Source organism: Anser cygnoides, chromosome 15 (genome assembly GCF_040182565.1).
Source record: "Anser cygnoides isolate HZ-2024a breed goose chromosome 15, Taihu_goose_T2T_genome, whole genome shotgun sequence".
NCBI lineage: Eukaryota > Metazoa > Chordata > Aves > Anseriformes > Anatidae > Anser > Anser cygnoides.
Window position 1 is genome coordinate 17945822 of NC_089887.1, and position 16390 is coordinate 17962211.

The 16390-nt window shown below is 35.4% G+C and overlaps 1 protein-coding gene across 3 annotated transcripts in view; it reads right to left on the reverse strand.

The window, feature by feature from the left end:
- Positions 1-16390, reverse strand: part of TXNDC11 (thioredoxin domain containing 11) — a 36407-nt gene that overhangs the window by 3776 nt on the left and 16241 nt on the right. For all 3 annotated transcript variants that reach the window (XM_048052241.2, XM_048052240.2, XM_066977971.1), the window contains 7 exons: positions 16280-16373; positions 13903-14015; positions 12410-12610; positions 8176-8965; positions 5639-5784; positions 4629-4738; positions 3162-3242 (listed from right to left, as the gene is read on the reverse strand). In XM_048052241.2, the coding sequence (XP_047908198.2) occupies positions 3162-3242; positions 4629-4738; positions 5639-5784; positions 8176-8965; positions 12410-12610; positions 13903-14015; positions 16280-16373 (1535 nt within the window). The remainder of the gene's footprint in view (positions 1-3161; positions 3243-4628; positions 4739-5638; positions 5785-8175; positions 8966-12409; positions 12611-13902; positions 14016-16279; positions 16374-16390) is intronic.

Genomic DNA, 16390 nt, shown 5'->3' on the forward strand with positions numbered 1-16390 from the left:
TGGAACACCAAAAGTATAGCTGAAAAGTTAAATTGAGCACTTATGAACACTTGTGGCTTTCTTGCATCTAATATTTCCCATTTCTCAGCCTGTAAGATGCTGGCTGTATCTGCATTATGTGTTATGGCACTAAGCAGAAATAGGACATAAATTTACGAGTGGATTTCACAGTTTCTCCCTGCTGCAGCCAGCCTGTAGGATTCAGGACCCCTATATCTCATTCCAGGTCCCACCCCAGTCTTACATGCACTCTCCTGCCCTTCTACACCCCTAAACTTTGGAGTTCCCTTTTTCTTCCTGGCTCTTCCTTTGTGCTTTTCTCTACCTCACCCTCTTTTGTCTCATTCTTTGTTCACCCATTCACAAATCAGTTCACTTCCTCCCACACAGCTTTCTTTCATCTTCCCTGAAATCATTCCCAATCCCAGTTGTCTCCTTGAAACTACACTTTCCTGTCCTGCACCCTCATTTCTTAGCTCTCTCTCTAAGGACTCTTCAGGCAGCTCATTTCAATTCTTTCCTTTTTATTAACACCCTCTCACAGTTCATCTTGTTCCCATTATCCTAGGCAGGTAGCTGACCCAAGAAGTCCTCTACCCATCTCTAGCTGATTATAGCATTTCCCCTTCCTCCTACCCCCTTCTTGACAGGATAAAAGTCCCATTTCTCTCACTAGCATGCTCCTTAAGCCTGGTTCCCCTTTTTATTTAACTTGAACAGTTTTCTCCCTCACACTAATTGGGTATCATAGGGCAGAAACACTGAACAAGCATGTGGAGAGAGTTCCTGCCCCACAGCACCCTTGCCAAAACAGGCAGGAGCAGCACCAGCTGGGTGAACCCGTTATCACCAGGGAGAGCCCCAGGCTAGGAAGAACAAGCTCCTTTGCTCTGGTGGTCGACACACACTGACTGGGTGGCACCAGCAGCCAACAGACTCTCGAATATTCTCTAGTATTGAATCTCTGTGGACTTCATTATATTAACAATCTCCATTGAACACTTGCACATTCACATTTTAATGGCTTTCACTTGGTTAAATGTAGACGGGTTTTCATAGGTATTGTAAAAAAGCCTATGTTCCACATAAAGACTAACTACTGCCAAAGTACGCTGAAAGATTTTATGAAATAGTTGTTGGAAGATTATAGCTCATTTTTTTTCCTTCCCGAGAATCAATTAAACCACTTTGGCTGAAGTTTTCTCAAAATGCATTCAACCTGAGGCAGGTACTTGGGATGTAGTATTTCGGGTTATAAAAGAGACCCAGCTTTATGATTCTCAGAAAGGCCCTCTAACAAGTGCGAGGCTACCTTACTAATAGGTGATGGTAGCAGCAGTACCAAGGAATTTCAGTGTCACCACGGAAATCGAAAACTGATCAAACCAAAGCAGACCAAGTTCTTCAACAAGATTTATACTAACATATAGGGGCAGTTTTTAGCCTTTTGCTATTCCTCCGAAAAAAAAACTCTTAGAAGAAGCATTGTTTATATATTTACTCTCACTTCAAAATACGATTTTGAGGAAAACTAACAAAACAATTCTCCCAACTCTCATTTAAAAACAGGAAGGTAAATGTGAAAAACGTCACGGAACACAAAAGAGTAAGTTCTCCTTGTGTATGAGAAGGCAAATGACTCATCTGTTTGAAGTTTTTATCACCATAGTGCTTCTGAGACATTTTCAGTAATAAGTTCATATAATGATGATGCATCAAAGTAGTAGCTGACCGATTTGTTAGAATACTAATAGGATGGGACAATTTAATCATGATAATAGGAAGAAAATAATTTAACCTATTAGTCCTAATGGTCAGTAAGTAGAACATCTCAATAAAAAACCTGAAATAGGTTTTCCTGTTTGACTGGTCACATGCAACGTGCCAATCTTCCAGGAAGCTTTATTAAACTTCAAGAATGTTTTCATATTAAGTGCATTTTCTTACTGCTTCATGCTTCTGCTTCTCCAGCTACCCTTCTCACTCCATCCCAGATTTTCTTTCTGCTTAATTATAACATTCACACCTTTATTTATTTATTTATTTTTGTTTCACATTCTGTTATGGCAAACAGCAATGTCACCAGACAAGACCAATGACATCACAGAAGCAGGAGAAAAAGAATATTCTATTATATGATTTTTTCAGGAATTAAAACTCCTTTTACTTATTGTATATTTTATATAATGAAATTTCTTTTAAGATGAAACTTCTTTCACTATAAAAGGGAACATCATGAAATAGCTGACAAATGAAACAAACAGAATAATTTAACCCTTGATGTTACTAAGTCAGCACAAGGTAAAAGCTATCTCTAGATGCAGTGTTCTTCAGAACAGTGAGAGAAACACAACCTGAAAGAACTTTAGTTTGATTAGTGAATACTCTGAAGTCCCTCTGATTATATTACATTATACCACAGATGAGCGAGGGAGAAATAAAAGCTAACAGATTAAGACCGCTGTAGTATTTCCAAAGGATGCATAAGCCCTCCCTTACAGTTCAGATTCTCTTATATCATTGCTACATAAAAATTATTTATATAATATATTAACACTTTATCCCATCTCATTCTGTAATACAAATATTGCTCATTTTTATTCTCTTAGAAGAGGTTAAGCTTGGGCTGGATTACGTACTCTCTATCTGCACTTATTTTGTTTTCTTCTTCATTAAAAACACAGCAAGCAAATTCTTGCATTTTACTGCAAGAACTCATATTGGCCTTTGAGATATCTATTAGTGTATCCGATTTGAAGAGATTAGATAAAAGTTGCACTAGACATAAGTTGCACCGCCACCTACATCATTTCTCTCTTTTTCATCCCCTCCAGTAACCACTCATGATTCACCTGGATCATGCCAAAATAATAACAATTATTAAAACCAAATAAGAAAAGTAAAGAACCATTATGCTGCTGTTCATAAAGACTTGCAAACAAATAAATAATGACCTTCAGAGAGAGCATTCACTGTCTGTATACCATCAGCTATCCATGTCTTCTTTTGCTTTTTAATTATTAGAATATACATAAAGAATACATATATGGAAATGAATTACTGTTTGTTTTTTTTTTTCTCTGCTTAAACTTACAATAAGATAGTCATTATAACTTTGTAAAATGGAAGTACAAAACCCATAAGGAAAAGAATTACATTACCTGTGATGAGGAAAAAACAAAATAGTTGGGAGATGGTCTGTCATAAATTCCCACGGAAGATCATTTCGAGTGATATCAATTCTGTTAAGAAATGATACACTGATGAAACAGGCAGATGAACAATCATTTTTTCCTAAAACGCTATTTTGGGAATTACAAAGAGGAAAATGCAAGTAGCTGTGAAAGTAAGTTTGAATGTGTTATGTTGAAAATATGTTGCACTAATGAGTCAGCAAAATTATTTGCCAATATACAAGATGATAAATCTCAGGTTAACAAATATCTACTAATTTTTGCCAGAAAAATATGTATAGTATTCCAACTGCTCTCTTGGCAATTCAAGTACACAATCACTCTCTATGTATACACCTTCCTTCCCTGAAACAGGCAGACCTGTCTACAAACTTCAACATGCTACTGAATTTTTTCTTATTCAGTAATTTGTTCCTCAATACAACTCCACAAATATTTTTCTTAAGTAACTAGTTTGGGGAATAAATTACTTTGCTTCTTCCAAGGACAAATACATTCTAAATTCTTCTAAAGCTCTATGTAGCAAGGAAAACAAGATTTTGTGAATGAAGCACTTGTTCAACTGCTTGTTATGTGTTTTTCCTTCTCTGCTTTTTTAGGTTTCCCTTGATTATAAATAGAATTCTTATTACAACAATTTTATTATTAAAAACAAACAAACAAAAACAACAACAAAAAAAAAACAGACAACCACATAAGTAACACTGCAACAAAAATAGTGGACCAAACAACAGAACTTCGAAGTCAACAAAGAATGGGTGCATGTTTGAGAGTAGCATTATATCTATGGGAACAAAGCAGCAATTATAAACAGGTAATAATTCCAGGTTTTTAATTAATTTTTCCCAATATATCTCATGCTGCCACCTGAAGTAAATTCAGTCAGAATAAAACAAGAAGGATGCAATCGGAGCAGAGATTGTAGGCATTATCAAATACATGAATAAGAATGTTTAAGTTGTACTGTAACATGAAAAGCCCTGGAAACGCTAAATAAAATCATGTAATATGTATCAATTATAAATATATGCAAGTATATATAAAATACAGATTTAAGTATGTGCATATATATATATATATCAATTTCTCAAATACAGTACTACAGGATATAATTCTTTGCTACAAATAATCAGAAAGGTGAAAATGATTTTCTGCTGCTGTTTTACTGATTTACTTCCCAAAATTAGGGCACTTCACGAATAATCTCACTGATTAAAAATTCATTTTAACTGAACTGCAGAAATACCACAGTGAGATTGAAAACTACCAAATTTATACAGAGGAAAAACAAATGATGCATTCAAAGAAAAATGAAACATAACATTTACATCAAGTATTGCAAGAGTGTAGAGAGAAAAAAGTAATTATTTTCTAGGCCAATGACCTCAATGAACTTGCATTATTGTAGAGAGATTAAATTAGAGTCTTTTTTACCTTGCCACAGTGAAATTATCTGGAGGCAGAAGCCGAGCAAGTTGAATAAAGATATGATTAAGAGAAGCACAGAATCCACACCACTGTGCATAATAGAGCAGCAAGACATTCTGGAAAATGAAATGGAGAAGAGTTTGATTACCTATTGTGGTTAATCTGTGGTAAAGAAGGACTAGTATTCACAACATTTAAATTCACTGGAACTCTTAAAACATGAAAGGAAACTATATCCTAACATTGACACACATCATAAACTATTTTCTGATGCCTTCTGTCTCCCAGGTTAACACAGAATTTCTTGGGGAATTCTCTTTCCATAAGGAAACGGAGAAAATACAGAGAATTATTTATTTCCCTTTAAATGACAATGCATCGAACTTTCTTACACTTCTCACGATTCTTCTGCAACCTTAAATTCTTATGTATCTTACAGCAACTGTACGCTTTGTGGGGCTTGGGGGGAGAGAGCTGTAGGTGCCTAGCTAGAAAAGCAGGCATTAGGGTTGCTAGCAGCCAATTACTGCAGATGTATACATTTGCTGCAGTCCTCACACCCAAGGGATACTAATCCTGACCATCACATCTTTAAAGAAATCAGAGTAAATCAATTACTCTTCAACAAGACATCTTACATAAAACAATTTCATGAATGCAATTGGAAAGCTTTTTTTTTTTGCTGTATGTTTTCAAATAACACTTTAGTTTTAACACCTTTTCTTTTTTTTTCCCTTATGTCTGCTTTGCAATTGCTTAAATTTTTAAGTAAGTTTAAAAAACCTGTGATACATAGGAAAAAAAAAAGTAGTATATTTATTTCCTTTCAGGTACGAAACCCAGAAATCAGAATGTTCCTTAGTGTTATCTCAAACCTGAATAAAGGAAACGGGAGTGGGGGAATCGAGTCAAGGACAAAGCACAGTTATAAAAAAGAGAAAGAAATAAGAATGAGTCCCCTTCCTCAAAACTGTGAGCAATGATTTGCAAGGAATTCTTTCAGCAATGAAGTGTACCTTTTCACTTGAAAGCACAATATCATGAAAGGTGCTGGTAGTCACTTCAGTGATTACATGCTGTACGTGAAAATGGACGGAAGCGTCATCAACAAGATGCCTTTTCAAGGGGCTATAGAGAACGCTGAAGTTTTTTATGAAGTTCTCTGAAATGAAATTGATACATAAAGTTATTTCACAATTTTGGCAGTTTTTACTTTTGTATTTTCTCTCAAATTATTCTGAATTCCAATTTAAAGTTGGTTTCAAGTCACTATTTTAGTTTAATAAGAACTCAAGTAACCACCACTGATGTGAAAACAATATAAAACTTCACTTTTTTCGTTTGCTCATTTCAGTCTTTTCATTTGCAATGCAGCTTCTTTAACTTTAATCTCACTTCTACTCCTGTTCAATGTACTATAATAATAATAATCTTTGCCTTCTAATCTAACTATACACCTGGTCAGTCATAAACAGTATCCTCTCGCTATCTTTCATTTTTATCTATACTGCATAAAAGTATTTGGTCCTCATATTAAAGGTTCTATTTAATTCCACACTTGTTTGCATTTACCATTTTTAATTACTTTCCCTATAATTCTTTTGCTTTAGACCAAAGACTGTGCTATTCCCATGCCAGTATGACTGGCCACCTTCTGTTCACCAGTGGCTGTCTTCATTCAATTTCCTCTTTAATAACAAGATATTCAACAGTAGTTGGTCTGTGCTAAAAATTTACAACAAGCTCCAAAACTACCTTCAGATATACCACTTGGAGCCTAGACCATGTTCTCTAAATCTCTGCAAGATAGCACCCATATAAACATTTTCAATTTAGATAAATATTATCCTATGCATTGTAAAATAAGAATATTCAATAATCAAGCAAAAGATGCATCAAATACACTAAAAATAACTATTTTATCAAATAGAAATGTCTTGTACTGGTATTCCCAGTCCAAAAACTCAGACCAAGTAAAAACAGCACCTTTGTACATACATACAAAACACCAGATCATCATATTTATCTCTGAAATATAAAAGTAAATCTATTGCTCCTGGTATTTACTATTCAGCATTAATGAAACTCTCACCCCAGACCAAAATACAGCTTTTATACTTCTAGATCACCAGATTTTGAATGTGTATGTATGATTAAATAATAACTGAACAGACGGGACTAATTAAAAGACATGAAGACTCCTGAATTTTTAGAAACCATTTATAAAACCTGAAATCCGTATTTGTGTAAACACAAAATTTTTGTGTAAACTGGTGCTTACTGAAATGCAGTAAAATAAAAAAAAAAAAAAAAAAGAAACCACATGAATCCTTGACAAAATATTTGGGATAAAAAAGTTTCTGGACGTTCAAATAACTCGGAAGAGAGATTTACTGAGTGCTACTCAGCAGAGCAACCCTTGTCATGCTCAGGAAATCCTGTGAACGGAAAATAGTTTGAGAAAAGTACTGGAAGCACAAAGGGAAGCAAATTTATTATCTCCTCACCCAAATCTTAATTTCTCCTAAGCATCCATTTATGGTCCCCAACTTTTTTTTTTTCTCCATAATGCTTTTTGGGGCAGAGGGGATGGAAAAAGGATACAGTGCTGGGTGGGAACCTTAAGAACAAATGGCCATGTTCTGATTATGTTGTGCATACTTTTGTTTGAACTTACATATTTGTTGGCAAAATACAAATGTAATTTAATGCTGTAAGAATTACACTGATAAACTCTCTTGAACAGTTTAATACTATGTTCACCTGAATTTATTTCCATGTTTACTTGCACTTCTAACATTAAAAAGCCCTGCATTTTTTTAAAGTTGACTCAGTTTTGCACATCATCATGGCAGGTAAATGTACATGGTTAGGCACCTTGCATCTTACCCAAGTAACTTGGGAATAAAATCAGAACTGTGAACAAGGTCTTTTTTTCCTGAATACAACTGCCTTTTTTTCCCCCCTCCTCCCCAGTTCAGCCAGGAAATAAAGTATTGACAGATTTAAACAAAAGCAATTGATAGCTGTATCTGACGACGCACGTGCTTTTCAACATACATTTAAAACAATTTCTAAGTCTGACGACAAGAGGAAGGGCTAGTCTCTGCAGGTAAGTGGGCAGTATCTCATGAAATTCTGGGAAATTTTAGTACGCAGAGCAGTTGAACAAAAACCAATATGTAAGTGTCTTCTCTAATATCAAATGTGTTAAGATGTACAGTGATTTTTTTTTCCACTAGCAAATTAGTTTAGATTTTACCGATTCCTTCAATGTATCGGGCAGTCAAGAGTCACACATTTCAATGTTCACTTCACTTAAAGCAGGTTACTTTTGGTAAGTGAAATTTGATTCTTATACCATCTAGAAATACATACTACTGCTCGGTCAACTACTAAATAGATTAGAATAGAATAAGTAAAGGTTAACAATGTTGACTATAGTCTCACTTCATAAGCAGTCATTTTCAGAATGGCATTAAGTCTTCCACTCAAGAGCTTAGTTGCAAACTTGTTTTTCTTATTTCAAGCGTTTGTATAATAGATACCATACCCAGGGTAGATCCAGTAAGAGACTGATTTTGATCCAGGACATAGTGCACTTCTTCTTTCAAGTCAACAATGGCAGCAAATTCCTTATGGTGAGTAGATCTCGATGCTCCTAGTCTCTCTGCATATATCCAAAAAAGATTTGAATCCAGCAGATAGAGATTCAAGGTTTTGTTGGTCCTGCAGCCCAGACCAGTAATGTTAGTGACACTAATATGAAGGTCAGGAATAAAACAATTCCTATCCTCAATGTGAGGAATAGAATTCTGGATGTCATCTTTATCTTTCTTCCCATGGGAAGAAAATGCTACTTTAGGGGTCTGAAAGATGGTCTTCTCAGAACTAATGAAACTTAAAAAATGCCTATTTACTGTCCTGCAACATGCAGTGTAATAGTTAAAGGGACTGTAGAAACTTAAGAAATTGCTGCATTCTATGGTATTTGATATAACTTGAAAAAAGGTATGCTCCTGGAGGTAGAAAGAGTCCAAAGCTGCTTCTATCTCAAAAAAGTTACAGTGTGGCACGTTGACTGTATTTGGTTTGACACCAAGGGTCTGGTTAATGCAAAGCTCACAGACATTGTGAGTTCTTGAGATCGAATGCCACTGTGGAAGCACCACTGTGTTACAGCACGGGTACGTGGTTATGGAGAACGTTTCTGCCGATTTTGTTTGTGCATTTGGAACAGAGGAATCAAAAGCTGGTGAATCACTGTCCCCCACGTGCTGGGGACCTGGTTCAGCCTCTTGGCTTTTGTTACAGTTGTGGTATTCCAAGGCCACTTTGGTAATCTACAGGGGAAAAAAAAAAAAAAAAGCAAGATTAACTGCACATAGTTCACTCAAATGCGGTTATCTGTTATAGGTTTAACAATGTATTATGCATTTTTTTAATAGAATTTCAGAAACAAAATTGATTATACTCCTCTCAGGCCTTCTTACAAAACAATTACAGGAGGCTTTGACTTGATAACAAAGTTAGGTGTTCAGTATGTAAGAATTAAATGTACAGAACTACAAAAATCCAATTTAAAATATTTTCAGTCCATGACATTGATCTCAAGGTGTCTTTACGTCATATTTATCACAGTTCTGTAATGCTACATTTTAAGGTTAAATCCCACCACTCGAAGCATTAATTGGTACAGGTTCCTGAATTTCCCTTTTTTTCCAGTATGAGGAGAAATTTATTTATTTTAAAGCAATCCCATGCGAAAAGAAGATAGAGTCTTCCTGGTATAGGCAGCGCACAACTTTGGTAACTATCACTGCCAGAGTTGAAGCAATGTTGGTATTGACCCAGCCACAACATACAGTTGTAACTCTCCAGGTGTGCTTTGCACAGTAACATGCAACTTATTGGTGGGGTGAAGCCTGCCACTCAGTGCAAGTGTTCCTGTGCTGCATCATTTTCTTTTTTATAACCAAGGGGGAACGGGCAGCAAAAAGGCACTCATATAGACCAAAGAAAGAATTTTCCTCTCTAGGAGATAAATAACAGAACATACAAGAAGGGAAAAAGGAGCAAGTTTTCTCTCACCCTCATCTATCATATTAAATATAATCCAAATACAGAACATGCACACACTGCGCACACAAGAACATTTTGATTGGGTACCTATTTATCAAATGCATGTTGGTTACCTCCAGGAGGGCTGCTTTGTAACAGGATCATCAGTATTAAGATGTAGACTTCAGCAACAGTTTCTGTTAAGTCTTTAGAAACTCACTGTTAGGTATTTTTGTCCTGAAAGCATATACTTGACCCCTCATACTAAAATCTAGCCTGGAGATTTTGACTACCTATACAGAGAAACTTGAGCAGTGATTATGAACAGAAAAATTGATTTGTAATAGGAAATCCCATTTCAGTGAGCTATTACCAGAAAAAAAAATTTGCTCTGAGAGTGTTCGACATGCAACTTGACAGCCTCGTTCTGTGAAACTGCCTTACAGTCACGTGGTTTCAAAGCTTGATGAAACTCACTCCTGACAGTTACAATAAACATCTCTTCCTACAGTTAAAAAAAAAAATAAATTCAATAATATCTCTGTATTGAAGTGAAGCAATACAACATCAACCAGAATAAACTTTATCTCCTTCCACATGTTGATATAAGTAGATATTCTTTTTAGTAGGACGAAATCTGATACAGAACATCTTATGCTACACCGATTTAATCTAAATAAACGGCACCTGTTACTACAATGCCTATGCTGTGACAAGCATCACTGAATTAGGTTTGCCAAAATAAGACAGATTAGTATAAGAATAATTGCAGTTCTTTTCCAGTCTTTCCTCAAAGATTTCCTCATACCGTATCTTGTAGCTGACTAGGTTTTATTGTCTATTTCTAGTTTGACTAGATGTTGTACCACAAGTGATTTTCTTTTTTTTCCTCATTGCTTCAGACACTGCAATATTAATAAGGTCTCCTTGTGGAAACCACGCATTCCAGAACAGAGGTGCTCTGTACACTAGTCAGCGTTGCCTCCAAACCTTTGCCACGCTTTTCATCTTCCACAAATGCTTGTTTCTTACTGCTATGCGATCACCAATGTGATGTGCAGCTGTGTGACATACTAAATGGGACAATGGGTTCCAGCTGAAAAATAACCCGGGGGAAAAAAATTCAGGCAAGTTAGTTTCCATAACTGCATAGCTACACAGCTACACAAACTCCTGTCCTGCACAGTTCAAAAATGAGAATAATGGCAGAGAAAGAAAACTAGAAGGAAACTAAGGAACACACACAGGATATAAAAACCATATCAGCTCTGACTATTTTCTCAGCTGGGCTAGATTTCAAATAATAGTGTCTGGTTTAATTAAAGGACTGTATTTCCCTATGTAATCACCTTTAGGGAAAAAAGAAGATGTGGAGAAATAGAATGGGGTGGACAAAACACAAGTTCTGCAACACTCAGAAACATTCTCGGTCTTTATTTGAATTAAGTCAGCTGCACCAGAAGACCAAAGATCTGCCCGTCTCTCACAGCACTCATTCAAAAGGAAAAAAGTTAAGCCCTTGTTCTCAACAACTGTTGACAGGAGACAAAGGCATACTGTGTAGGGTGCAAACTAACATGCAGGATTCATCATAAAATGGATTAAGAAAATGTGTTTTTAAAGAAAATTGAATACTTGGAGCAGTGAAATAAAATCCCTTACCTGTCACCCAGAAAGAGGATTTTTGGACACTGAAATACCCGTAACAGGAATGTCACAGGCAGCTTGTACTACTAATGCTTATTGCTCTGCTTCACGTGCCTTTTTAAAATGCTGACAAGTAGCAGTCTCAAGAGTTAGTCCATTTGGACAAGGGAAAAGCTCTCTCTGTCTAAATGCATGCCATGAGGAAGAACTGACAGGCAGCAGATACTTCGCTAGCCCACCTCTCCTTTAGAAGCAGTTAGACAAGAGTCTTTGGGACCTACTGTGGAGCAATCTGACCGATTGCTACTACATGAACAAAAGAGCAAAACCAAAAAAAAAAAAAAAGATGAAAGAATCTGAGTTAATTTGAGCCACACAAAGGAGAGAAATCTGAATAGGAAGTATTCTCTACCAATTCCAGAAAACATCTCTAATTAAAAGTAAAGTGATTTCTAGTACCAGACGTCCAAATATAATTTTATTACTATGACAATCAGCTTTGAACCTTGAACCGGCACTACGTCGCATAAATGATCCTACTACTTACTGTTACTTGACACAGCAAGAAACAGGCCTATCATCCTTAACAGAGCAGATTAACAAAGGATATAAATATGAAGTTTAATATAGAGAAAAAGTATACAGATTTCCAACCCCTCATTATACCAAGAGCTAATTCAGGATTTATAGGCTCATGTTCCTAACTAACATCCTCTATGTTCACAGAAGGCAATTTCCATTTCTCAGAAACATCAAATGTATACAGTTATGAAACACGTATGCCTCAAATCATTGATTTTTCTCTCCGTAACAGTTCAGCTCTGTATCTTTGTATATTAAAGTCCAAGAAGACCTGAACAGAAAATTTAAAGTAATTCAAGATATGTCATATCCAATTTATACCACAACACACAACATAAAAATAGTTCTTGTCAACAAGTCTGAGCACAGTTTACCCCAACAGCACTGCTCCCACGCTGGGTACTGTACAGTATCAGGGCAATTTGTCTCAGAATCCTGCCTAGAGTTCTCAAGGTCTAGCATTTTTTGAAGTTAAAAACTGAAGTTATTTCACTTACTTCATCTAAAAGAGGATGAATTTCTGCTAAGGGATTGTAAGGTATAAATATGAGCAGTGCTGGTCCTTTCTTCAGCTCATTGTTTAGAAGAAGACTTTTTCCACCATGAGGTCTCAGCCAGCGTATGAGTATCTCTCGATTTTCTAGAGCCCACTTGCAAATATTCTCAGCTGTATAGTTCATGTCATCATTTGGATAGACCTTGAAAAGGGAAAAAATAATTGTTTTCACTTACTAAAACATATTGTTTACTAATGAATGCAGTTCTCAAATATAGCATGCTTTGTTACTGTATTGCCTAAAACACTCTTTTTCAATTTAATGACACACTATTCAGCATGCTTCAGCATTTCATACATCCTTTCCCTTGGGGTAATCTTTCCAATTTCTCATCAGATAGACACACAATCTTTTAGGCAATGAGACTTCTACCAGGCAAACTCCTTCTTTCACTACAACTTCATAATCTTTACTTTCCTCACTAGTATAAATTCTCTTTATAAAGAGCTCGATCTCTAAGTCACTATCACCACATATCTTGATTTATAGCAAAGACCCCAACATCAAGATTGCATTAAAAATGGATATATCATTTTTTATTACTGAATGTGGTGGAAAATGCTTAAGAAAATTGGATTACAGCTTCTCGGGTCATTTTCATGAATTAAGACAAGCATATCTTAAATCATTTGCAAAGACAACACTATTTTTATGCATTTAACAATAACTTTAGAAAAAAATATGTTTTCCATAATCTCAGTTGAATAAAATACAGATTACAATACTTGTCTTCACATAGTTTCCACTCATGTTAGCAGTGTGAATAGACAAGGTTTCTATGCCAAATAGCAATTCTGAAATTATTTTCAGTCTTAGTCCTCACAAAACATGAGACACGTGAGTTTAAAGTTGCAATAAGTTTTCAGTTCATTTAAGTAGTTTTTCACATCAGTGTTATGTCATACCTTTCAATCTAAATGCAAGTTTTCACTATACCTTGTATCTCTCCTACAAAATCTCTTTGCTCATATCCTCATTCAAGTACCTTTCTAACTCCTACCCACTGAAAAAGTAGAAACTTTAGGAAAAAGTCTCCGTACAGTTACTTCTAAGGCGTTTGGGCTTTTTAGGTTTTGTTTTGACAGAGAGGATCAACTTGACCTTCCCATGTTATTATAATGTTCCCAAGGGTGTCTGGAAACATAAGTCAACTTATTACAGAATGCCAAATACCTTGTGAATTTAAACTTTGTTAATGAATTATACACACCTTAATAAATTAAAAGCCTGTGTATTACAGTTTTTGAAATATTTCTCAGATAAATACAGATACTACATTTAGTTAAGAAAATCATTTTATTCTACCACATTCCACTTTGTGGAACACCCATTTATTTTACGTTTGTCCGTGTGACATCATGATTGTAGTGCAACAAGAGTTTCAATCTCCAGGTGTTGTCTCAGAGTTACTACAACATAAATGTAATACTCACGAGAGATGTGTTGACATGTCTGTGCAAATACATGCTGCCTGAATGCACCAGTGAGATCTCCTCTGCAACATGTTTATCTGTGATCACTCCAAAGCGTATTGTTCCAAGGTAATCTTAAAGGGCAAATTTTCAGTTTTTAAATACAATTATACACACTGAACTTCTCTCCTGAAAGTCTTAGAAGAATACAGATCTTATGTTTAAAATGCAACAACACCATCTCCCTTCAAAACAAAACACAGAAGGATGCTGTGTAAAGGCACAGAAAATCTTACTGAATAGCAACTGCCAGTATTAGTGATGAAGTGAGGCAGAAGAAACACAAGAGCAGGCAATGAGAACAAACATGTTTCTCTTCTGCACTCAAGATACAGAGAACGTTAACCTGCACTGTCCAATTCCTTGATTTGCTTATTAAATACAAAACCTGGTATCACAGATGCATCTTGCCATGTTAAAGCATCTCGAAATCCCAAGATGAGATATACGTATAAACAAAAGGTAAGAACATTAACTGATACATATGATGTATATTATTTGCAGCAAATATGCATCATTTAAATACCTATTTTAATATTTCTAGATTTATAAAAGTGCAGGCAGGGCAGAACGCTTCTCACATTTATATTGTAAAGAACTATCCCAACACAAAAATGGGGAAATTAAAAAAAAATATAGATTAGGCTTTATATCATACACCAAGTCAGTGGCAAAGTAAAAATCAGAAGAGTGGTATCAATTTACTTCATTTGCTGACAGAAATATCCTTAAAATGGGCTAATCTTAACTTTAAGAAAGTTGCATCCAGAATTTATGACAAAAGAATTGCTACGGTAAAATTAATGTTCTTAAGATAATATTAAGATAACAAGTATCATAAACTTCTTAAGGAAGTTTGAATTTCTGTGAAATCCCCATTAGAAGAGAAACTAGCAGCTTTCTGCTTATTTTAAATAGTTTTGATGAACAATGTACAGCTGTGTCACTACTGACTCATTCAAGACCATTTATTTTCAAAAATCTGTAAGCAATCAGGGTCTGCAAGTACGTTCAGTGAAGTTTAAAAATGGGATTTGTGAAAAGGAAAAGCACATTAAGAATAGTGCACGTTACAATACCACATTATGACCTGATTAAAGAGCACCACAGTACATTAAAATTTTTCTTTTTTAAGTAGTATTTTGATTTAATGGAATGTGGCTTGGTAATTTACAGAAAACCTCAGAACAGATTCCTCTCTGAGAGCAGTGCATCATGAAGATATTCTTCTGAACATAGACAACAAATTCTCACTAACCTGAGTTGAAAAATAGCACTTAGAAGAGCAAAGTAACCCAGAAATGCATTCAGCTCTCCAGTGTCATGAAAGAATAATAGCTACTAATAAAAGCATATAAAATCTATGCCTGGAATTTACCATCAGCAGAACAAATGTGTTTGTATACTTACTGTACAGAGATATTACTAACTGCATGGTGCTGGTGATTAGTAAGTAGATGACAGAAAAAAAATAGAAGTGCTGCTGCCTGTTACCAGCTACCCAGATTTTACAAAAGAAATGGTCCACTGCAGTCTCTGATGCATCAAAACCCACAAGTTCATCAGATGGAAATACTCAAAGGCTGGCTAAGCATACTGACACACATGGAAGGCATTACTCCTCCATTATGAATTGCCAGTCTGCCGTTTGTAGTGGCTTTTAAAACCACTGCTGCAGTGGGAAATTGATTCTCTATAATTTTATTTCAAATAAATGTATTCAGAATAACAGAGCTGAGTGATCTATATTGGGTTATTAATTAGCTAAATGGGTATAATAAGCCTGTTCCTCACAGCCTTTTAGTCAAGCTCGCATAGTTTTTAGGAGCACCTTACACCTTTGTATAGAAGATTTAGTGCACAATACTGATGTTTTAAGAAACACTTATGTTAGCCCAAAATAAAACCTCTAAGAGTTATGAAAACTACACATATTTTATTAAGTGCACTTATTTTCTGTACATATGCACTCACCCCTCTGAACCTGCCATTTCAGTTGTTGCACAAGATGCTCGAAGTCAAATTAGTTAAGTGCTAGTCTGATTATATCGATGCATCTGTTACAGCTACACCTTTAGTTTTTTGAAAAAAGTGTATCTTAACATATCCTTGAATAACAGTCTGTCATATACTTTAATTCCATGATGGCCGATCACAAAACATACAATACAGCTTTAATGTAAGCCATCTTTATATAATAATAAAAGATAGTTTCATAATTAGATCAACACTCAAAAGGGACTAAATTTCAAGTCATAAAATATTGTAAAGAAGTACTGAAGTCCATATGCATAAATTGTTCGCAGATGCCTTATATTTTTGAAGATGAAGCTTTTACCTTTCTTTAATGAATGTAAAGCTGATGTAAAGAAGGTTAAATAACCAGGAGGCTGAGGCGAAGCATTGAACTCAAAATATCCTATAACTCCAGGCTGAAAGAATAAAAATT